At 30.6% G+C, this 25,876-nt stretch overlaps 2 protein-coding genes across 4 annotated transcripts; both read right to left on the bottom strand.

Moving 5' to 3' along the window:
• Nucleotides 1-9,575: 9,575 nt before the first annotated feature.
• Nucleotides 9,576-15,817, bottom strand: CHR1 (chromatin remodeling 1). Of its 2 annotated transcripts, XM_047296839.2 has the most exons (16): nt 15,672-15,817; nt 15,509-15,588; nt 14,657-14,917; nt 14,441-14,539; nt 13,796-14,142; nt 13,487-13,676; nt 13,191-13,366; nt 12,626-12,695; nt 12,361-12,550; nt 11,900-11,998; nt 11,724-11,818; nt 11,516-11,635; nt 10,748-10,867; nt 10,566-10,664; nt 10,374-10,481; nt 9,576-9,989 (listed from the first exon to the last, which is right to left on the bottom strand). In XM_047296839.2, exons 2-16 carry the CDS (start codon nt 15,578-15,580, stop codon nt 9,765-9,767), a joined length of 2,271 nt encoding a protein of 756 aa, XP_047152795.2. In that variant the 5' UTR covers nt 15,581-15,588; nt 15,672-15,817; the 3' UTR covers nt 9,576-9,764. The 2 variants fall into 2 exon arrangements, with proteins under 2 accessions (XP_047152795.2, XP_087956045.1); XM_088099919.1 differs by lacking the exon at nt 11,516-11,635.
• Nucleotides 15,818-18,760: 2,943 nt separating this feature from the next.
• On the bottom strand, nt 18,761-22,297 carry LOC124824393 (sulfite exporter TauE/SafE family protein 3-like). Of its 2 annotated transcripts, none has more exons than XM_088100786.1 (12): nt 21,937-22,297; nt 21,649-21,808; nt 21,364-21,564; nt 20,805-20,869; nt 20,676-20,712; nt 20,414-20,463; nt 20,243-20,329; nt 20,074-20,124; nt 19,661-19,882; nt 19,474-19,567; nt 19,191-19,331; nt 18,761-19,111 (listed from the first exon to the last, which is right to left on the bottom strand). In XM_088100786.1, exons 1-12 carry the CDS (start codon nt 22,153-22,155, stop codon nt 19,029-19,031), a joined length of 1,410 nt encoding a protein of 469 aa, XP_087956912.1. In that variant the 5' UTR covers nt 22,156-22,297; the 3' UTR covers nt 18,761-19,028. The 2 variants fall into 2 exon arrangements, with proteins under 2 accessions (XP_087956912.1, XP_047152776.1); XM_047296820.2 differs by having other exon boundaries at nt 20,673-20,712; nt 21,937-22,296.
• Between the last annotated feature and the right edge of the window lie 3,579 nt (nt 22,298-25,876).

Raw genomic sequence — 25,876 nt, 5'->3', positions numbered from 1 at the left:
GTAATGAAATCTGAATCAAACTTAGACAAGATACTGAAATCATATCTCATCTAAAACCTTTAAAAAGTATTTATGAATGTCAATACTTTTAGGATTTAGATTCAGATTTATATTCTCAATAAAAATTTAATACTAAAATCCAATAATATATAAAGTTAAAAAATGAAAAGGAAATTAAGTGTAGAAAAATGTAGTGAAAAAAAAGGTTGGTGGTATGAAGGTGATCGAAGAGGGGAAGATGAGAACTGATAGACTTTTTCTTTCGGCTACTGTCTGATCAAATACAGTCCCCACTCGGTTCATCCAATATATAAATATAAATATTTGTGCTGAGGGACAATTACAACTAGCTACCATTCAATGAATCAATTCAAAATATAAACCCTCTTTTAAGGGATCATTCATCAGATATCATCACCTACCTCTTCTCTAACTAAATCACATACCTCATCAAGAACAAGAAGAAGACATTCATGAAAAAAACACAACATCAAATCCAACTCACATCAAAATTACCATTACTTCTAACTTACCAACATAAAAATATATTTATGATCTTCTACCACCTCAATTACATTTGAATTATGAAATACAATTAAAAACCTAGATTTACATGTTAAATTTATGGGTGGTTATTTAACATAAGACTTAATTTCTCGATGAAATAAGACAATTACAATCCTTAAACTAATAATATATACATTTCAATTTGTTTAAACTTGGTGGAATTACTTTAGCTCATCAGCAACTATAATGAATCATCAATTATATCCCATGCATGACAACTACAGCCACAAATAGAAAATTTATATATTTGTGATATAGTTAGGTTAAGGAATATTAATGGTTTGGCTTAGGTCTGGTTTTGTTGTTTGTGGGGTAGATAGCTTATCACTATCACCAAGTTTCTTCATGTATAGTAAACGAATTTCAGGATAAATGAAAGCAAGCACCACTTACATATAAGATATTCATCAAATGTTCTTTCTTCAAACCCAAAAACAGGAATAGCATTGGATCTTACGGAACAAATAAAGAGTTCAATCTCTGTTTGATGCCAATATGACTTTAAATCAAACAAATTAAGCAAATTTGTTGTGTATTAGGGTTATGGTTGATCATATGAGGTATTAGGAAGGTGCGAGTCTATGATAACGAAAATTCTGCCAATAAGTCATCAATTTTGGTCACTTAACACGTATGATTAATAAACATTGATTTAATTAGTATGATTTTAATCATTTAAATTATACGGTTCAAACTACATATATTTATGGTGTAATATATCAGAAAATGGAATTTGAATTGCATTTCATATTTTTATAACTGAAAAATACGTACATAACTAGTTAAGTTAATCTTTTTATCCATCTATCTATACAACAATAATCATTACGTTATTGACTAAGAATAAAAAATATAACAATATAGGAAGTCGACATGTTTATATCTGAGGTTGACTATTATATATAGGATGAATGGTTTTTTAGATGTTGATTTATATATCCTCAAACTACTAAAAAATGTCTAATTTTAAAAACCTTGCATATTTAATGTTTAACTCTTAATTAAAAGGTTTATGGTAGGATCACATTCACTATTAATATAATTAAAATATTGAATATAAAATAGAAATAACTCTTATTATAAACTAAATTTTAGGGTTAATTAAGTTTTACAAAAAAAAAATCTAAATTTTATAAAATCACTTTTTTATAAAATCTAAATTCACATATAAAATCACTTTATAGAACAATTGGATTTTGAAAAATAAAATTTTTAAATATAAATCTTAATTAATCAAATTAAGAACAGAGACCCGCGTATAACTTTTCTAAAAGATTATTTGACTGTGAAGTTAATTAATTATAATTTTCAACATTCATATATGATTATACGATCTAGAGTTTTAAAATTTTATTCACAATAACTAAAGTATTTGTCACAAGAGTCACCTTTGTATATACATGGAACATGATCAATTGTGACAAGATATTTCTCTTAATTGAGTTACTTTTTCAATTTCGTCTACATATTAAATTTCAGTAACCTATCAAATTAAAAGTTCTTAATGCACTACACTAAATTTATGACTTTTATAAGAAAATCAATTTAACAAATTATATGTTATTCAAGCATAGGAAAATACTGACAGTAAGATTATATAATTTCACTTTCACATTTTCAATTTATTTTAATAGTTTTGCTTAATAGTTAGTATCAAAACATAACCGTTATCTGACTTTCAGAGAATCAAGTACGAGAGTCTAATGCAAATAACTTTTCGTTTATTTACAGTAAACACTATATTAATTGGTTAACGGTAAAGCATAATCTTGCAACTCATGAGACTTTTTAAAAATTTATTTATAGTGTTATTTTAAATTATTACACAACATAGTTGAAGGACCAAATTAATAGTAAATATCTAGCGTAAAGAATAGAAATAAAGTTCAGATTTTTACTATTTTTTTTAGTATTATCTCTGTCAAACCTTCAAAATATACTGAGATTAAAATAAAAAAATTAATATATTTTTAAACAACAAAATCAATATCTATTGATATATTTTAAAGACGTCTAAGAATACGAAATGTTACAGTATTTGCGCTTATATACCTGTTTATATTTATATTTTTATCCTTTCTAGTAACTCTGAAACCTGGTGTTATAACAGCAACACAATTCAAGAACAATGATTGCACATTCTTAAGACTACACATATGACATGCTTGTGACATAAAAGCTATGACCTGCTTCCAGAGCAAACCCACTTCTAGCTATAAACAGTTTGGTTTGCATTGTTTTGAAAGAAAAATTAAAAAACAAAAATATTATTCTCAGCTTCCTGAATTTTCTTGAAAAAGGGATTTTTTCAAAACATGTAACTCTATTGCAGCTTCTGAGCACATAACATCACCAGAAAATCCTAAGATTATTTATGAAAAGGAAGTAACATGCAATGGGTATCCAATGAAATAGCTACAAATTATAATAACTGATTGTATTATTCTTTCTGGGTTTGAATAGAAGACATAGTTGGGTTATGATTTATGAAAGAGGAAAGAAAAGAAAGACAGTGTTGTTGTTGTTGCAGCAATAATTGTTGAGCATGGTTGATACTGAACTATTATCCAAAAGAAGCCCCTAAACACATTAGGAAGATCTGATGGAGGGCCACACTCATTATGTTAGAGCAATAATGTCACCTGTGATGTGAGCCACCTAATGAAACCACATATTTCTGATTCATTATATTTTTCCATCTTTTTTTCATTCCTCTCTTGCTCATGATATTCGATACCTAGAGCAATGCCTAAAGGTGCCACAAGATGGAACCGTGGGGGACCATGACAGCACTTAGCCACTTACTACTATCTATATATCACAAAATATGGTCAACCAAAGATGCATTTCTTTTGGATTTTCCTATGTCTGCTTAATCAATTCAACTCCTATTTCTGTCAGAAACAAACATAGGAGACGTAAAATTTGCAATATGACCATCAGAGTCTGACTAAAGAGGATATAATTATGTTTTCTGTTCCAACATACAATCACCCTTCTAACCTTTTATAAAGTAAAAAGAAAAAACAATTATATCCTTCCCACCACCAGCTCTTTCTTTCTTTATAATATCTAAAAGATAAATACATTTTTGAGCTCTGCTATCATAGAACATTGTAAATTTCGATCATTATAAATGATCTATAGTGTTATTTTGTACTGAATAACAATGTAGACTTGACGTTTACATATGCATGTTACCTCATCAGTAAATACTCATAGGTATTACTGAAAACTTACATAGATATAATAAACTAATAAAACTAAAATTTGTCATACTTGTAAAGAATAAAATTAAAGATACTTGAATCTTAATAATTAGGATTGAAGGCGTCTCTAGTAACTGTAAATTTCATTTCGACTACTGTGTTTGACCATCCGATGAAAAGGAGAACCCTTAAATTTCCTGGAATTTTTTATGAATAAGCATGCTAAAAAGTCTATCTAGTCTTATAATACTACAGAGGAGATAAAAGACATTTAAAGCCTAAGACAAGGACAGACACATACATATTGCATGGACAACTAGCCTGCAATTTCCAGAGACAAAATTTTTATATTTCTTTATCAACTATAACCATTTACATTTGCAAGTTATACAACTCTACACAGTCAAAGCTACAGACAATGTATATAGAAACACCGCAGATAATCCTGTGAGGAATTCCTTGATGAAAATCTGAAAGCAAATTAAGAGACAAAACAAGAAAATTGTTGTGCCACAAATTCACTTGGTCTGTGTATAGAGGTTGTGATCCGTCTCCACCAGAGGCAAGAATAAGTTGCAGTATCCTAGACGAGTACTTGGAGCAGCAAATTAAACATGCCAAGAAATACGCCGTTGCCAACCAGCTAACAATTAAGATACCACAGGAATGAATTCTTATATGGACAATGGCAATCTTCTTTCCCTGTTCCTTGCCAATTACGTTCCATGATTTTTATTTGCATAAGATTTGATCTAGACCCAAATTCCAAATATATGACTTAAAACTCCAAGTTTGACTGCTAGAATGCATCTAAAAATATTAGTTTGTAATTTATTTTGTATTAAGGTTTATAGACCGAGCCTTGTTGAAAAGTGTCACGACCCCTGGCCAGGCTTCAAGTAACACAACATCAAAAGAGAAAAATAAACAACCAAGAAGAATATAAAAAATCGGAGAAAGTCTCTCTTGAAAAATAGGGCAATCTGTATACTGAGTTACCTGTGAAACCATGCAACGGTACAGACATATATATCACCATTTTAAGCCTTGGAGATCAAGATATACCTAAATTATTCATCTAGGAATCATAGTTCAAACACACTATCTATTACTGTCTCTCAACATCATGATTACATTATTAACACACCTAATAGTAGGATAATCTACATCTCAAAATAAAGACTTCCTTTCTATTCAATATTCGTGTACTAAAAGCTGCAATATTGGGGTGACCATTCAAAATGCTCTCGATCACAGGCAATGGGGGGCTATCAAGATAATGAACAAACTCGTGGTTAAATTGGTCAATCTAGTGAAAAATGGTGAATTTGGAGGGAAAAAGGAAAGACTGGAGAATATAAAAATGAACTAGAGAAAACATAATGAACAATGTCGGCATGAAGGAGAAAGCAAACATGGCACTAAAGTAATTAACATCGTAATCAATAAAAATAACAATAAATCTTTCCCCGAACCTTCACCTCACATTTTACAAATGGGATACTCTTGTTGCGGCAAACAGGTATTTATAGGACTTCGGGCAGTAAGCTCATAGCCTGCATTCCCTCTTTGTTTGCAGTAAAGAGCACATATAAGGACTATGAGTATTCAACTCACAAGTTGAATTATCTCTTTCGTGGCAACAAAAGGTTATCATAGGAACTATAGGTACGAAACCCATCATAAACTACATATCATAACACCCAAAATTTGAAAAGTTTAAATCCATATTTACAATGCATTAACAAGAACAATGATAAATCAAATCGAACATAAAAAAAGAAAATAATTAAATAAATCTTATATTTGCTTTCTTGTTGGTTCTTGCTTCTTTTTACTGATTCTTGATTCTTGATTCTTGTTTCTTCTTGATTCTTGGTTCTTGGTTCTTGATTCTTATCTTTATCTTTGTTCCAATAGCCTACAACTCTAAGTTCAAAGTTTTTAGAAACTTCCCACTCTACTCAACCTTTTCAACTTTCTCTAAAGCAGATTTTCCATTCTTCTTGTTCTTGTTCATCTTCTTTTTACATCCTTTTGTATTGAACAAGCAACATGCTACTCCTCCAATGGATTTAAAGCAAAACTTTTCCCCTTCTTTTCAACTTGGGAAATATCTTTGCCATAGATATCTTTAATCGTGCAAGATTTGTTTTGAACAACACGAGATAATCCATTTCAACAAGTTTTCCAACACTCAACAAATTTGATCAGGAACACACGACACATAAGAAATGAACTTTGTTTGAGATTGTTATTGCTCCTTTTCCTTTCACAAGAATGTAACTTTCATGTCCAACTCGAAAGTTCGATGTGATTGCAATGCCTGCCTGGTTCCGTGAATAGATCCTTGCTTTCGGTCACGCGGTTAGTACCACAGTCAATAAGCCAAATTTGACTTGATTAACAAGTAATCCACCTCCTCTTGATTAGCAACCTTTGCCTCCACCCTTCGGTTAATTATTTTAGCAGCCTTTGCCTACTGCAATTAGCATCAAGTCTTTACAGTTTCAAAATGAAGGGTGACCCATTCTGCCACAATGTTGAACTTCAGAAAAATAGAAAGAGAGAAAATATATTTTAGAGAGCTTTTTAACTACTCTTAGGTTTTCACATACAAAATCTGTAGCGTAATCTGAGATGCACTGGGAGACAAAAGAGTAGAAAAAAAGTAACAGCACATTTAGGACCTAGGTATACATAGGTTCAACTCAAAACACCTTTTTAACAAAGCCTATTCTAAGCCTTTTCTAACACCTGACAAATTGGGTAACTTTTCTATTCATCGTTTCCTTCGCTGTTATTATTTGCACAGTTCTCACTGTTGGCTGGAGGATTCGCCTTCTAGTTTTTCTTTTTCCATGTTCTACCTCTATGGCTCTTGGCTTCAACACCATGATCTTGTTTCATAAGCCTTTGTTCTTCTTTGACCTGCAAGGCATATAAAACTTTTGCTGAAGTGATTTTGGAGAGGTCCTTTGTGTTCTCCAAAGTGGTTATAGACGCCTCATCTGTCTGGCATTATTACAAGAATTTTTCAGATAATTCTTGAATAAGAAAAGCCAGTGCCAACAATCTTTCTTAGTACTCTTTCTAATTGTTTTAGATTCTTCCATCCTTTGGAACTCACATTCCCTCATCAAGCTCAGCACTTGTATGTCTCAAATCCTTTCATCTCTTGCATACTCTTCCTTCAGGTAATCTCACATTTCTTGTATGATCCTAGTGAAGGTGGTTCTTGAAACACCAGCAAATAGACATGATTTTGCCTATTATTTTCAGGTTTTACTCTAATGATTTTTTATTTTGGCCATGGTGGGATTGTTTGACAGCTAAAGTACTTCTAAATCCTCACAAACAGCTTCCCAAAAGTTCAAAATCTCTAGAAAAGCCTTCATTAGTGCAATTTAGGAGGAATTTGATTCGCCATCCATTTTTCATAGGTCCCTCAAGAAGAGAGCTTCGATACCACTTGCTGGATTTTTTTAAGGATAAAAGAAAAACAATTGAGAAAGGAAACAGTATAAAATATTTTGAATTGCAAAAGGGTTCAATTTTTACTGAATCTAGCTTGCATATAAATATGGCAGGCCTCTTATAAGTAAATATTATAAGAGGAGAGCAAGAATTTTGGTTTTTTTAGCAGTTACTAGTCGGAAGAATGAAAATGGGATAGGGGAAAAACGAAGGGGAAACAGATAGAAAATGGTTGGGTATGGAGAGACCAACCTCTCAACAATCTTGGAAGGGAACCTTTTTACTCACTTAATTTCACTCTGTTCTGGTGTAATTTTGTTGTAACTCAGTGTCACTTTAATTGAATAAAGTTCAGACCATCTTTCTATACCAGTAGGTTTCTATCAAAATACTCCAAAATAACTTGTAAAAATCTTGCACTGATAACTGAATAATGAAATCTAAAACGAGCTAATCCAGTAACAACTACAAACAAGATAACATTCTTATTAATTTAATAATTGACTCATTCAAAATTAAAATTGCTTTGACAGCATTGAAGGCACATTTCAAACAAACATACCTCAAAGAGCGCCAACTAGGGATTTTTTTAATGAATGGGTAATTGTTCCTTTAATGAATGGGTAATCAAATGATGCGAGCAAGAAGAATGAGAGTAAGAATATATCAAAATGGGATGGGAGAAGAAGGAAGATGAATAAGGTAAAACATTTTAAATATTATTTTAAAGAATTCATTATTTAATCTTAATAAATATTGAATTATAAAATACTTCAATTATTTTATTCAAATAAAATATTTAAAAATACAAAATTTAAACTATTATACAATTTAAATATGTATTTCAATTATTTTGAATTATAAAAGTGTCTTATCCAAACATAACATTAATTTTTTTTTATTAAGAATAACGTATGACTCTACTCTAATATTCAAAATCGCTATATTCATGGTTATTTTTGAAAATAATTAATTGTAATATTGAAATTATTTTTTAAAGTCTTATTGAAACCTAACTTTTTTAAAATATGATTAATTACTATATTATCAGTTAAACGTAACAAAAATTGTTGTATTTGTATGCTAGTAAATTTGGCTTTAATTTTTTAAAAATATATCAATTTAGTCTTTTTTTAATAGAGCTCATCAATTTTTTTTAATAAAACAAATTAAATCTACATATACTTTTATATTTGAAGAATAAACTTATTTTCCATATGAAAACAGAGATACTTTAATCACGCTTGAGAGAAACTTTAGACTTAAAATCAATTTTTTATTACAACTTAAGCGAAAAAAATCTTCAGTCAAGTCCCATTTTCATTTGTTTAAAAGCAGTTTATTACATGTTACGAAATATTATAGGAAGTAAAAGTAGGGTTTCAATAAGACAATCCTTTAGAGATTTGAAGACTTTAAATAAAATATAAGGTTTTAATATATCAATTTGAAAAAAAAAAAGCAAGATATTTAAATAAATATGTAAATCAATTTATCCATATATAATTACGATGAAAATATGCCTGAAATAGACTTAGTTATTACAAAATTAAACAAAAATATATATTATCATAATAGACTTTAAAATATCATTTTTTTCCTCTAAAACTTATTTATTTTAGTGACGAATTATGATTAATGACTATATTAATGGTAAAAATACATTTCACAATAATGCTTGATTATAATTATTCAGTTAAACAGTAATTTTTTCATCTCTACATCATATAATTATTAGTGTTTTGTGATTTGCTTGAGATTCAAGACTTAGAGTTCAGCCCCAAATGATTCACCTACTTCTTCGCCCTCTTCCATTTTATTTATCACAGAATAATACCACGGCTAATAGTGACAGTTGATAAAAGAATTCAAAATGTGTTATTTTGTTGAATTTATTTTACAACTGTCTATCTACCCATTAAACACGGTATATTCAGTCAGAAGAAATTATTTATAGAGTATACTTTCCCTCTAATTAAAGATGAACCTTTCATTTAATACTGTTTTCCTTAAATAAATAAACAAAATCGACGTATTTCACCAAAATATTAAGCCCACAACCCAATCCAAGAAATACTACTCATTCTCATTCTTAATCATACAATTTTGTCACTTATTTAATTAAAACAACTATACTCATAGATAATAGATAAAAGTAATTATATAATTCTTCTGTACTATTTTCTAACTTTTATATGTAAATAATTATTTATCTTTCATAATTTTAAAACTTACAATATTTTAATATAAAAACACATAAATATGGCCCACGTGTACGCACTAGTTTCATTTTAAATGAATTCCAAGACAAACCCAAGATAATTTTCGCTCGCCACTGAATAAGTTGAGTATTCATTTCAAAACGTGTAGTTCAGTTAAAAGAATCTACAAAAGTGAATACCCCTCAGGACGTTACCGCCGTGACATATGCGATCATCTTAAAATGCCATATATCACACCACAAAAAAGCAGGTTTTTCAAGCTCTGAGGCCAATCAATAGTGACGACAAACTAGCTGTTGAGAGTAGAGAGTACACCTCCAGTCGCAGTTGGAATCACCACCTCCCACCCTGGACCTTTAAGAGGAAAGGAACTGCATGGAGGTTCGTCTGAGTTGTTGACGATAAGATCACTGCGATCCATGAGCTTCTCCAGGTCTTCATCACTAATATCTGTTCGTATCATTTTATCTTCATCTGTTTCATCGTCACGAAGCAATGCCAAAACATCCTCTTCCTAAAGTTCGATAATGCACAAAGAACAAATTAAGACAAAGGTATAGGAAAGCCTGGAAACAAATGTATCCAATAAAAAAAAAAGTAAAACTTCGAATAAATTTTAGATTAAGCTAATCCCTACACCCTAAGCAAATGGGGATACCACCAAATCCGGTTACAATGACCAGGCAAGCAAATACAAGAGACGAAAAAGACTAATTAATCATTTAATGATCTGGTCAATACAAAACATAATTTTGGCCATTCTAAGGAAATATTGGCAGCAAAATTCTTTAAACACCAAAGGCACGCCGTTGACGGCTAATTCAGTTATACTTTTTTGAAACGTGGGAGAAATTAAAAAAATAAAAAATCATTGGATAGCAGTTGCTAAAATTCTAACCTCTATCTGATCAGTATTGACAGCTTTACGCTCTTGATGAAACTGTCCTTTCCCAATCACCACATGCTCAAGCTTCAATTTGCTGAAAGCCCTTTTCAACATGCGATCCTGTAAATAGACTGTCATATCCATCTCTATAAAAAGCCACAAGTCACACTAGAGACTTGAGCTCGATATGTAATATTGAAGTACCTCTATGGATTGAGCAGTTGACAGCCGGTAGATATGAACAGGCTTTGTTTGACCAATTCTATGACACCTATCCATGGCCTGCAAATCCACCTGAGGATTCTGGAACTCAAAAAATGTGTATTATAAGTAAAACAGTAAAACAAATAGATAAAACGCAGAACAGGAAATGTGTCAAACAGTACCCAGTCACTGTCATAAAGAATGCAAGTATCAGCTGCAGTAAGGTTGATTCCCAATCCACCAGCCCTAGTAGAAAGAAGAAAAACTCTGCAATTGCTATTTTCATCGTTGAAGTCCTGGATCTGTTCATGACCAGGATACTTATCAATGATTAGAGATTAAGAACTATATTTGCAAACAATAAAAGGGCTTAAAGCATGTTTAAGACAGGCTTAAAGCCTCTTTGATCAAAAGCTTATTTACAAATATTATGGTAACTAAAATAGAAATTGCCAATAATGCTTCACTTTTACAGGAAAAATTGAAGCACGTAAAAAAAACTTAAAAAAACAGCGCAAAAGGCTGTGATCACAAATTTAAGATATCATGATTGCCAGACAAATGTAAAAATCTTTAATCCCCTTGTTATCTACGATATATAAGTAATATATGAAAAACAGTCCTTTCGTGGTAGTGACATTTATGTTCAGAAGCTACTCTTTCTAGCTTCCAATAAAAGGGCAAACTTCTCTAATTAGATTTTCTATTTTTTTTTCAAAAATAATATATGATAAGAGTTTTAAACATCTTTTCATTAAGAAAAAAGAACAGCCAGACAGTTAATTAAAACGACAACAGACGTATATACTGAAGAAACTGAAGGACTATGGAGTATAAAATATTCAAGGCCTAAAATAAAAGACAATAACAAGAAAAAAATGAAAAGAAAATTTCAGAAAGTTGAATTGAATTATCATATTGTGTGGTGTTATTCCTGCATTGGTACAAACCTGTCGTTTCCTATCATCCAGTTTCACAGAACCATCAATCCTGCAAACTTCAAAGCCTTTTTCACTAAAATAATAATCTATTATATCTAACACTTTAGTCCACTGACTGAAGACAAGAACCTGATAAAAATTAGCAAATGCAACTACACATAAGTAGACTTAGTAACAAGGAAATGGGAAAATGTAGACAAAGTACTGTAAAGCATACTTTGTGATTCCTTGCAAATAAACGTTGCACCAATCGATCGAGCAAATGGAATTTTCCACACTGTTCAACTATTTCATTTACAGGAGGATATAAATCTGTACAAACAGGAAAATATAGCTTAGATAAGAACAATAGATCGTGAAATCAGTTAATCCACTCAATTGCACGATAGTTACATGTATGATCACAGTCTGGATCTATAAGATCGGGATGGTTACACACTTTCCTAAGCTGAATAGCCAAATTACGAAGCGCACTTGCAGGAAAAGGGCGTCCTGCAGTAAAGTAATGCAATATAGATCTATATTAATACAATGAGGGGTTGAAAGAAAACCTTGTTTTCAGTGTCAAAATCATGCTAATTATGTACTTTAGGAAGCCTTTTATTTTATACTTGCTATATTTTTAATCTTTACTATAGGTGTCTCTTCATATTAAAATAGGATTACGTATTTAAAAACAATATCATAATTACAGGAATTTGATCCTCAGAAATAACTATATATGTCCAAAAATAAACCACATACTCATGTATTTATAGGTCCAATGACCTCATTATTGTAATATAGAAGAAATATAGTATTCTTTTTAAATTTTGAGACATAGCTTGATAGCAAACACTGGAAGCAAATCTTACCGCTTGACATTTTTTCTTTTAAATAGTTTCCCAACGTCTTATTAACTAAATGATCCCGCAAATTCTTCTGATAGTCGGTCATGTTTGCATAGATAATAATCTCTTTTTTCTTTGGCAACATAATCTCCACATCAGACTTCATCCTACGCAGAAGAAAGGGTCGAAGAATAGCATGGAGCTTTGCTACTACCTGCAGGTAATTATGTCACGTGTAGCCTTACAGTTCATATTATTAGAATAGAAAAGAGTAGAACAGCAAGTTTACTTGGGATCTTCGTTTCTCTTCTAGTTCTTCCTTGGTTGCTTCATTATTGCCCTTCGCTGACAAATTAAACCTACAAGGAATTTAATTTATATTAAAAGAAAGTAAAACAAATGCATTAGTGTTTTAATTTGCATCAAACCAATACCAATATTGTCAAATGACATAGAACCAATTGATCATATAGAAAAGAGCAACATAATAAAAGACAAGCAACAACTGGTTTGAAAAAATGGATGACTTTATATATATGTAAGCAGAAACAGGGGTAGGGGTAGGGGTAGGGATAGGACACAACAGATTCAAGGGAAAAGGAAACTACGGTTAAGGAAACATCCAAAATAGTGATTGAAACAAATTCATGAAGTTCCTAACAATATATCAAACAGGAAAAATCATTGAAGCATAGGAATTGGTCTAAATTATTTACATTCAGCATACCGAATCAGAATCTAAAAATCTTTCATTAGGAAAAAACAAAGCACATAAAAATTATAGAGCATTATATTTTCAACTATCTCCATTCAGTGCTGGCACATCATAAAACCATTAAGAAAACAATACTAACCATGACTCGAACTCTTCAAGGGATGCAAAAATATCAGGCAAAATGAAGTTCAATAGAGACCATAGTTCGGCCAAGTTGTTCTGAAGTGGAGTTCCAGTTAGAAGAAGCTTGTTTTCAACAGTTAAGTATTTCAATGCCTTTACTAATTTGCATTGTGAATTTTTGAGCCTGTGTCCCTTCAAAGGCCAAAATCTAGTTAGAACAACAGAAACATACAGACTTCTAATCAAAATATTGCTGACCCAAAACATTGGACAAACAAAAAACATTTTGCACATTCAACTGAACTTATTTACCTCATCAATAACGAGATATTTCCAACTGTATGGCCTCAAATATTTCTTGGCATCATTTAATGCAACCTCGTAAGAAGTTAAGACTATGGGAAATTTTGGGCCAATTGTTCTAGGCATGTATTTCCTTCGGATCTCATTTCTCTCCTTCTTGTCACCATGGTAGATAATTGTAGGAAGTGATGGTGCAAACCTATTCCGTTTGTTAAAAAATAACTATTGATCAAAAGATAACAAAACATGCATAATAATAATTGTTATTATGATAATAACTATGTAGCCAAAGTCTTCAGTAAATAGCTTTCTTTCTACCTAGAAATCTCGTTCACCCAGTTTGAAAGGGTTGATAGAGGAGCAATTATCATGTATGGCCCATCCAGACCTTTCGCTTTTAGATGTGAGAGAAATCCAATAGTTTGGATTGTCTTTCCAAGACCCATTTGATCAGCAAGAATTCCATTCAATCCATTTTGCCACAAGGAAATCAACCACTTTACACCCTTTAGTTGATAAGGCTTCAATTTTCCCCCTGTCAGTAAAGGCATGAGCTCTTTCTGCTCCTTCTCAACTCTTTCTTCCTCAGTCATTTTCATATCTACAGTCCCCTCACCTTCTTTAGATCTTGTTAGCATGGCAGCAACTGCCCTTTTGGCCCTCCTCTAAAGTAATTACAAACATGAAAACACATAAATGTTAAAATAGGCATGCAAGCAACGCAGATTAATAGAATATATTAACGAAATAAAATAAACTTGCTCATTAGACTATGCTTATAAAGAAAGGAGAGAAATGATCGTGTTTTGTGACTTTAAACCAATTATCAAACTCTATCTGATGAAACTATACATCTCAATAATGTCATTTTTACAACTCCTACATGCATAGAGCGGATGATATACAGTGGCATGACAGTTTACGTGAAAACAGTTTCGATGCATCAGAGAACAATGTACTGACAGTATTGCACTGGGAAGCAGCTTTTCTTTTCGATCCCCTACCCCTCTTTGCAGAAGGATTGCTCTCTTGCTCTTCCATTTTCACTTGTTCACCCACATTCTAGCAACAAATATTGAACAAATATTCAAAGAATAAGAACAATGCAGCAATAACTTCAAACCAACATGCATTAAAAGTTATCACATCAAAAGAGCATAAGAGAGAGGGGAATAGTACAAGTGTGATGTCATCCATTTTCTCCAGCAAAAATTCGGAGTACAGCTTGGTCTGAGTCAAAAGCTCATCCAATTTGTTAAACTGTGTGTCGTTGAGGTCAGGTGCCTCCTCGCACTGAACCTCCTCTTCCTTTATCCTAGCATTAAGTAACTTCGCTTCCTCCTCCGCCATAGTTTTCGATACAAGAGACGACCCATCGTCTATGACATCAGCAATTAACTCTTCCTCCAACTGAACTTCATCTTTGGGGGCACAAACATCCTTTGCATTTGAAAAATAAAATAGGAACAAAAATCAAATACCAATCGAAAACCAATTTATACCAAATTAAAAATAAATATAGCACAAACAACATAAACCTCTATCAGCATCACAAAAAGGACAAAGTTTCAAAACTATTTTGCAACACCAATCGACGATAAACACTAACTCGATTAAAATAACCGTTCAACTGAAGCTTACATTACATGATGCGAGTCACAGTTCATTAAAAAAAAAAAAAAAAAAACAATCCTCCTGAACAAGAACAAAAGCGGAATAAGTTTTAACACCTCATATACGCCAAACATGATTTCATAAAAAAAAAACCGTTCAAATAAAGCTAACAATACAAAATGCGCGTTATAGTTAATAAAGATAAGATGCAAACGAAGCGTTCATAACACATTGTGTGAGAGGGCGAGGGCGTGAGAGAAATGAGAGAGTGAGAGACAGGAGCATATAACAAAACGGCCTTCTTCAAGTTCAATCTTGAGGTTAGTGCTCTACACGAAAATGATTTACTTGAAGAAATGAGAGAGTGAGTGAGAGAGAGAGAGAGAGAGAGAGAGAGAGAGAGAGCAGATAACAGACCTCATCTTCGAGAACCGAAGTTGGAGACTCCACAGCAAGTTCTTCATTATTCATTTTGTCCTTCGTCTCCATTTCAAACCCTAAAATCGTATAGTACAATCACCGAACAAAAACACGAACAATAAATAACAGAAACAACGGCGTAAGGATTGTAATACGATACCTGGCAGATAAAAACGGTGAAGAAATGGAGGAGCAAAACCAGAAATACGAAAGGGAAGACTCAAGATTCTGAGAAGTTGAAGACAAAGACCAACGTGTAAGAAAGCAACAACCAAATAAAGAGAGAGGAGTTTTTTATTTTAGTTTTTATTTATATTTTGAGAGTTTTATCGATGGCGTATGGAATTGGGCGGGAAAAAGTAATAGAACTATTGCACCCTGGTTTTGGCGATATTTACTATCGAAAGCCACTAGAAGGGCAGAATAGAGTACGGTCATTTATTGAAAGTGGCCCACGTTGTGGGAAGTGCTAACCAGCGGTGTTTGGGTTCCCAAATTCCGTGAAAAGAGGTGACGCGTGCTGTGGTTGGCCACATTTTGGTGGTTCGTAGCCTCCTCTTCCATTTTCGAATTCAAGTTTTCGGGAAACTAATTTATGGTCAAATTCGTATAATACATATCTAATATATCAAGAAATAATTTAATTAAGTTTAAAGTTAAGTTTTTAATATTTTTACTATAGCTGATAATATTATTTTATATTATCCACAAAATCTCACAATTTTTTTTCTAAGAAGTCATGATAAGATAGTTAAAATTGAAATTATATAATAATAATAATTTTTTATCAGGAAAATTATATAAATTACTAAAATAAAATCAATTAATTTGTATGTAGTTTTTGAATTCCATAACGACAAAATATATATCAGGTTAAGTTTTTTAATTTCAATTCTTAAATTTTACATTTAATTAAATTTGGGTGAAGAGATGAACATACAAGCAAGCCAGTGCAAGTTAGATGACGAGAAGAAATGCAAGTTATAATTATTTTAAACGAGTTTTTGTTTAGGTTGAAGGTGAAGTAGAAAACGCTCATAATTTCTATTTGGAATTAAATTGTTTATATTAAAATCTCATTCATCAATCTTGATTAGGTTTTATTTTAATTCAAACTGATTCAGTCACAAAATGAAGGATGGAGCAGAAAACACCCTTAATTTCTTTATTAGATTTGAATTTTATTTTGATTAAAAACATATTCACAAATAAAGAAAATACGTAAAAAAAACTAAATTTTAATTACTTTAATTTTTAATTGGCTGGTGTCGGTAGATTTTTAATTACATTAAATTGTAATTAAGTTAGAAAAAAAATACTTTTAATTACATTAATTTTTAATTAAATGGTATTGCGATTAATAATACATATGTATATTTTTAATTGCATTAAATTTTAATTAAGTATAAGTTTTATTTGAATTAAATTTTTATCTAAGAAGGTGAACATGTGATTCAATTAATAAAAAATATAAAAAACAATTATTTACACAATTTATTTTGTTTGACAATGGGATGATTTTGCTATTTTACATTATGTTTGCTATCCGAACCAAAAATATTATACAAAATTGTAAGACCTTATTATTTTATGAGTTAAACTTCGATTTTAACTCGATCTATGATGGAGAAAGAAAGAAAAAACGACAAGATAAAAAAATAATATGAACATAACTAATTAATAAAAAAATTAAACAATAAATACTCGATTAAAAAATATAAAAAAATTATAAACTCAATTAAAAACAAATAAATCTGTGAAAAACTTTAAAATTTAATTAAATCCAACAAAACTATAACTTAATAAAACTCGTGCATTAATTAATATTTATACTGTTTTGATTTGAATGATAAAGAAAATTACTATACAACACAAAAGCACATTGCCATCTCCATACTTCAGCGAGTTTGTTTTAGAATATTAACATGTAGACTTTACAGACTTTCATATTTTTTAGACTTTTGCAAATGTATCTGGAAGAGAGTGATTAAGGAGATTTCACGGGATTTTTTGTATTGATTATTTGAGTGGATTTGAAAGTAAGTGAGAGTGAGTTTGAAAGTAAATTTTTTTAATTTGTCATGTCAACCAAATCTTACACTAATTCTTACAAATTTTATTTCTAAATTTACTCTCACTTACCTCTAAACTTACTTAAATAATCAACAAAAAATATTTACTTTCAAATTCTTTCAAATTATCTCGACCACTCTCTCCCAAATTTATTTAAGTGAACAAAACTTTAATCTTGAATCTCGTGATTGACGAAAATGAGTTAATTTTTTATTTTGACAAATAAATAAACTAATAGTGCAAAAAAAGTTTAAATTTGTCAGTTAAAAGCATTTTGTTTATTGTTAAACTTGTTATTTAAAAAATAAAAAGGCTATATATGATTATATACTTACATACATATAAACTATTATTATTTAATCATTTATAATATATTTTTTTACCTAAAACATGTGGTATATGATCTTTTATATCAATTCGAATCTTATCTCTCTTTTTCTCCATAAATTTATACTAAGTTTTTTTCTTGAACACAACTCTACAACTTTTAACTACCAACATCACACGTGTGTAGTAAAAAAAACTACCATGACCACGTTATTGTAAGAATTTCAATAGCGCTAATGAAGATTACTTTTGATAAGTAATACTTTCTCAAAAGAAACAATTATTTGGTATTTTACAAAATAGGTGTAGCTGTCTTCTGTGAGAGTAAAAATGATTTCTATGTTTAAAGAAATAAAAAGAAGGTCTAGTTGTTATAATATTAAAAAATAATTCTCATTTCTTTTCATTATATATTATGATATAAAGGTTATAACGCGAACTCTTACTTGCCGATAGATAAAAATGAAAAGAAAAATATTATTATTATTATCATTAAAATATAAATGAATTTCAACTGTATTTATTTTTTTCATAAAACGTGATAAGTTTTGTTTATTTAAGTCATATGGTTTTAAATAATGTTTGGTTAGATGTATAAGATAATTTTAAGTACTCAATATTAATTTTTGAACAAAATCAATCTTATTTGGACATTTGTTATTATTATATGAGTTTGTTATTATTGATTTTCAAGAACGAATCAATTCTCCTATTGAAGAAATAACTATATATACAATTCCTGTTTATTGTTTTTGTTTGACGTAAAACAGGGAGTCATGTCATGACCACATTACGTAGACAAACTTGGGTGGATTACACGTGTTCACTTTCATCAAAGGCACAGAGGAATAAAATAGCAAAGCCAAAATTTTATTTTCATCATTCATAGCCCATGATATGTCAGGTGTGCTGTCTAACTGATCAGAGAATATACCCGAGTGCTTTGTTTTCGTGGCACACCACTTCTTCCTATTCGTCTTTAAGGAACAATTGTGCATGATTTTTCAGAAACGAAAGTGAAATGTTTGACATCAACATTGAGATAAAGGAAAATAAGATACAAAGCACGGCTCGAATTAAATGGACCGTTTGAATAATGCTATTCTATATAGTAATTCTAATAAGACGCACAGAGATCTTCAAAGCCCATATACTCATGTTTTTCTATCTTCTCAATTATGTTCTCTATTCCCACTCCACCTGTGATGCAAAGGAAATGGGCATTAAAATTTAAAAGAAACGAAAATCTATGTAATCCAATTAAAATCACAGAAAGTACCTAAACTCAGTGCGCTGATGAAAATGGTCAATGCTAGTATGAAGATGATAATGGATGCTCGCCCAAGAACTACAATTATCCTTCTCACCACGTGCTGACCGGCGAAGGCAGCTAAGGTTGCAACCAGAGCAAAGTAGGAAGCTGAAGCAAAGAGGTTAATAAATTAATAAACAAATAACTAGCAAGTTTCACAATTTTTTGGGATGTTCATGAAATTAGCAGCTAGTGAAATTGCTTCAGTACACATTCTTATAGCAAATAAACTTTTTTTACTGCCACTTACCATACGGTACTGGGAAACGATCCAACAAGTAGTATTGCACCACTGACATGGAGGATGAAAAAACCATAGAAAAAGTTGATGTAGCACTTGCTACCTGCAATACAAAGAACAAATCTTTAATAATCAAAGTTATATTTTTCTGGTGAGATTGTTCTTGGGAGATTCTCAAGAACGGTGAAGAGGATACCTGAGGAGGAATTCCCAATTCTAGAAACAATGGTCCCAAAATGAACCCGCCTCCTAGACCAAGCAGTCCACCAACCATACCAGCCATTATTCCAGTGGAACAGTAGAGACAAATCTGATGAATCTTCCAATGGGTTATTTCCTTTCCCTTTGATGCAATCACTCTAGTTCCTTTGTACAAGCCTATGGCTTCAAAAAGTGTAACGGAGACTGCAATAGGAACCTTGAATTGACAAATCAAATATCACTTAGTCTTTGGCGTGTCATGGTATTATTTTGCAGAAAGTTACATATATCAAAAAGCTAAAAGTTACATATATTCACGGATTCTTAGAACCATAGAACCAAATGATTTTATACTGCAGAAACTTATCTGATATGCAGTGCCCAAATATGTAATAGAAGATATCTTACCTGCAAGAAATTAACAACCCAGAACTGGATGGAGCAGGGCTTGCTGTATTCCTGCACAGAAATGAATTTACTAGACACAAATTAGTAACTATTAAACAGTGAAACTCATCAGCAGCATGTTTGTGATTAAGGAATCAGAAAACTAAACAGTATGTAACAGTTTGATTACCTTAACAATCTGAACAATGAAAAAGGCCACCCAGACATACACGAGGAGTGCTAGTTCTTTCCAATATATGTTTTTTAGTAGAGGGGCCTGCATGTGCACGTGAAAATTTTGTTTAGTGGATAAAGTTAGATGAATTATGATGGAAATGACTTGAAAAAACCTTGAGATTACCTCCTCAAATAGTGAATCAGTTGGACCACTTGGTATTGACTTGTAGTCATCTGTAATAAAAGGTTTACAAGTTACAACAGTAAATGTTGAAGAGATTTTCTTTTACTTTAATTTTTATCTGATAAATCTCATCATTCAAATTTGGATCCTCTTTCCTCTCTACTTCCTACGGGGTTTTAATTTGCATGTTGTTATTTTCAGTTTTGAAATCATCTGAAGGGTTCTTATGAATATCATAGTCAGGTATATAGGTGCTTACTACCAGGTTCTGGTTCTGCCTGCAGCAGTTTGGATGCTTCCTGAAAGCCAAGTAGCGTAGTATTCATGTAATTATTTTCAATGGGTGAGATTCAACTTCAAAATTTCAGGAAGTATAATAAGGCGAATTTACCTTCTTTGCAATTGTTTCCTTTTTCCATGTGTCTATGCCTTTGTATGTAGCTTTTGATGATGTGGCTGACACCGATTATTTCCAAATTAGCATTAACATTAGCAAGCAAGAAAAATATAAATAAGGTTATCATGGATATTGCATAAACAATGTCATTTGCAGCATCAATTGATTATGAAGCACTGCCAAATACAACAATATAACTAAATTGACTGCTAAGTGTAGATTTCATGAGATTTCTTTCCATAGAAATTTATTCTGATAAACCAAAATATCATATCTAAAATATGAAAGAGTCTATACTCCAAATTTACCTTCTGTACGTATTCTTCTGTTATTATTAATTTTTGAATCTTTTATAAAATCCTTGCGAACACGCTGTTTTCTGCATTAGATTTTTAACACAGCAGTTTTCAAAACTACTCGTTTATTTGTTCTTTCAACCAGACCATCTTCCATGTCCAATATCTAGTTGTCAAGTAAATAATTACACACGCATAAAACATAAAATACATTAAAAAAGAGACAAATATTAATGATGTTGTTATATAGTTATTACCTACGAATAAGATGATAAGCAAAACTGTCACCATCCAATCAGCAAACATGACATTACATATAACGCCAATGCTTATTCCTAACATGAGCATAGGCTGGAATATCAAAGCCAGGTCATAGTCTATAAGCGGCATGTCCAGTGTTGGGTGTCTGAGCCTCAGATTATAGTACACAGTTGATATTGATGCACCCATTATCATACCTGAGGTTATGAAATCAAAGCTATGACATGAAGAATCCAAAAACCCAATGTTGCAATAAACCAAGCTAGATAGTAGAGACTAACACTTAGAAATGGCCGTTGAAGACTTGGGATCAAAGCCAATGATCAAAGCAAGCATAGGAACAAAAATTCCTCCACCTCCTACCCCTCCAACGCTTCCCAATGCAGCTCCAGAAAATCCAATGATGGATCCTACTATAATTCTCCAACCAAATTTCATGTTCTGCTCTACCACCAGCACAATGCATGCACATTTCAGAATGCAAGGATAAACAAAAAACAAAGTACTATGCTTTATAATGTATGTTACAAAAGTTACTCGTTACGTATCTATGTGTTTGATGAACTCACCGGCCAAATAGGTTCATAGGAAGACTTTCCCTCCTCCCACAAGAAATTTGCAATGGCTTTCAGAACTCCTTGTCTCTCTTTCTCACCATCATTTCCCATTTCTTTTTCTTTCAACATTCTGTCTGCTAAACTGACACTGCAGATCATAGTAAGAATACATAGGACGAGCCATGTTGCTGCAACAATTGAACACGTCTTGCGTTTCACTAATGTAGCCATGAATGCAAGGTGAGAATAGCCAGGGATGAGAATCTAGGAGCTATGCTATGTTCCTTAGTCTTTTCTCCCTTTGCTTCTATAACTATAGCTGAGGAAGGAAATTGTGAAAATTTAGGAGTGCATTCTTCAGTACCACCATCTTGTGTCTATAATTTATATATACAAATATCTTCAGCCACTTTAGTGACATTTTTTTAATTTCATTAAAGAAAAATCTTGGTTAAATGGATTTTTGAGAGGTGCTTAATTTTTGGTTTTTCACATGTTATTGCTTTCATACCTGTTTCCAAAACTCCATCTGTTGTGTATAGAATCTATAATAGTAGAAGATTCCTCTATAGTACGTTTTAATTTCTTAAAATTGTATGGTCATTCAAAAGACAAACATTTGTAGTAATTAAGTGTCTTTTGTTATTATTTTTTATCACAGTCTCAAGGAAGGTTCATATAAAATGACAACACTAATTTAAAGGTACTGGAAGCCGAAACTCCAACCAAAAAGCAAAAATTTTATCCTTATTGAAATGCATTATGAACATTTTGGGTGGTATTTAGTCGTTTTGGCACGTACAAATCGTGCTCGTGTTATTACACTGTTGTGGCACACCGATTATTTCATTAAAAATCTCTAAAAGCCTAGTTTACTATGAGTGGATTAGTAAACTAATTTAATCTGATTTATTAATTAGTGAGTCTAAAAAATTCAAATATAATTTATATAATTTATAATAGGTTGGTAGCAGAAACCGAAAAGAACACTGCTTACGAAGAAACACGGCCTGCTTGCAAAGAAACACGCTCTACGATGTTTCAAAAAATGAGAACATTTAAGGTTAAGATTTTTATTTTTTTAATATAATTTAAAATTTATCAGTGAGTTAGTGAGCCAACATAAATTGAGCAGAGTCCGATTCTAACTCTTGTGTTGAAATTTACAATGTTTTTAAACTTTGAATCTATGATTAGTGGGATTACTTATTGAATTTTAACCAACTTTTACAGTTCTATTAAAATATATAAATGAAGAAAAAGTCAAGGAGAATAATTATATATGATTTTTTCATATATATATTTCGACGTTTTATCAATTCTAAGAAGATTGAAAGTTAAAGTTAACTCACCTTTTTCTTATGCTAAAAGATTATGAGAGTGTAAAGAATACCAAAATTTAAACAGTATATTCACCACTTAAAAAACAAATTAAATAAGTACTTTCCCCATATCTAACGTCAATAACAAGCCAATGATTATGGAGGAAGCTTCATGAAAGAAACATTCATATTTAGTTGTTTTTTTATGTTTTATATTTCCATTTCTTGAAAAAGAGTAAAACAAAATAGTTTTCGGATTATTAAATTATTGAAATTCCTTTCGTTTTCATTTAATACTTCTATTCTTTTAACATCTATTTCACCTAATAGATATAAATTTCGTAAGAGTAACAAACAAAGGTTGATAAGTGCCAAAATCTCGCGTGTACTCAAGTGTAATAGTTTTTGAGAGGTCACAATGTCATTTTAATCGGAGTTATTCTACAAAGAATTACGGTGTAGTTTGTACGATAACAATTTCACAAATAAGTACCAAATTAAAGATATTATGTTAATGTATATTTGAAGTTTAGGTGATGCTCACTGGTTTTTTCCTCTTGTCTAGAAAAAAGCTATTTATCAAAATGGTGGTATAAATAATGAAAATAGAATACAAAACCTTATATTAACATAACACTAAAAAAGGATAATAAAATCCCGTAACCTTGTAAGGGAAGCAAACAAACCTACCGGTTTTAGGAAGCTTCATGTAACAACGACAACGAAGTCTTTTTTGATAAGAAAACGTTTTAGCATTGAAGTGTTTATTTTACATTTGTTATTTATTTGTCGGGGACGATTAAGACTGTACAAGAAAGTCATGAGATGTGTTTTTTTGTTTTGTTTTATTATTTAAAAAAAGATAAAAAAGAATTAAAGATGATGTACAAAATTTTGTTATGAAATATGATTGGTGTGATTTGAAAGTAGAGAATGGTAAGTCAAAAAAATAGTGATTTTAATGTTAAAATGATTGTATGAAAAAAAAACTGAAGGATATAATTGAGTAAAAGGAGAAGCATCCCAAGCTACCGTACGCGCCTCCCAATCATAAGTACAAAATCTTGACATATTTTAATTTTTAAAAATTCAAATTTTCTTTCTTCTTTTGATTCCTGGATGATACGGAAAAGGGGACAAAAATAGTAATATTTTTTTTATGAAGGAATGGTTTAATGACATATTTTTAATTCATTTTGACACAAGAAAAAATCGTCATAAAAAATGTATTTTTTTTAATAAAGAAAAAATAAAAAATAAAAAAAATTATAAAAAATTTATGTGTCAAAATATATATTTTTATTTATGCAGGGAATATCCTCTAACTTAGTACCAAAATTTATCTATGACAATGAAATTAATCTATTTCTTCTTGCTAATTTTCTAAACCAGTCAAATATTTTTTTTTTGAAATATCTCTCTTTCAATCCAATATTCTGTAATTATAATCTCTGGTCTCATTTTGGCTTTAAATTAATTTTGTTATGAAGTTTTGGTCATTCTTATTTTTAATTTTATGAGGTCAACAAATTTCTTCTAAACATATAATATTACTAGAAACTAAAATATAAAAAAATCATAATTTTTATGTTATTTCAACACGTGTGTGTTGGTTGTATATTTGGAACATTGTTAATAGCTGGCTAACTATTTTGCTATAAGTAACTTGTTTCTATTCGAAGAGTAAAGGAAATAGTAATTCCAAATTATGTATTTTCATTTTTGAGAAGTTGTAGAGTTTTAATAGCATATAACTATTATTTGAATGTATTTTATACCTTTTATTTATCTTTTATGAAATAGAAAAATCTTATATTTTTAATTTTATTCTCACAAGACTATACCGTTTACTTTTAAAGTCTAATTTGTTCGATAAGTTCCTAAATCGATTTATCTACTACTTTTATATTAACACTAAAAATAGACTAATAATTACGAACAATAAATGAAAAAGTACATTTAGTTTATTACCAAGAATATTTTTTTTCACTCTAATAAAATTACCTATGTAAATAAGATGTAAAAATTGATTAATGATATTAATAATAAAAATATATTTTAACAATTTTTAAATAAAATATTAGAGTCATTACAAATATACTCATGTTATCAAATAATTATGAATAAAATTTGTGTAATATTTATGTATGATTTTTTAATCTAAAGTTGTATATTAACTCGTAAATGTTTTGTTGTTAGGTACTGTAAATAAAAGCTTTCTTTTTTGTTTTAATATCTGATGAAGTTATATGCTCACGTCATTTTTTAATATAAAAAAATTATTTGATAATTTTAGTGTAGTATGTGATGACAGTTGGAGTTAATAAAAAAAGTCAATGGTAAAAACTAAAAGAAAAAAAATGGAACAAAAAAATTAAAAGAACCTATATTATGGGATGAAAAGAAAATTTAATCAAACCTTGTCTTATAAACCTCTGGACAGAAAGGTAATGGTGACGCTTGTGTTCATCGATAACTGAACTGAACTAAATTTAAAAACTGAATTATTTTTATTAAAATTTGAACTGACGTATTTCATTAGTTCAGTCTTTAACACCTGCTTTCATAGAACCATTGCTGGTGATGTAAATTTACTGGACCAGCAAACTGAAAAAAATGGGTGAATACAA

Source organism: Vigna umbellata, chromosome 10 (genome assembly GCF_029865625.1).
Source record: "Vigna umbellata cultivar VRB3 chromosome 10, Vumbellata_1.0, whole genome shotgun sequence".
Lineage (NCBI taxonomy): Eukaryota > Viridiplantae > Streptophyta > Magnoliopsida > Fabales > Fabaceae > Vigna > Vigna umbellata.
Note: the sequence above shows the minus strand (reverse complement) of the source record. Positions and strands in the feature narration are given on the sequence as shown.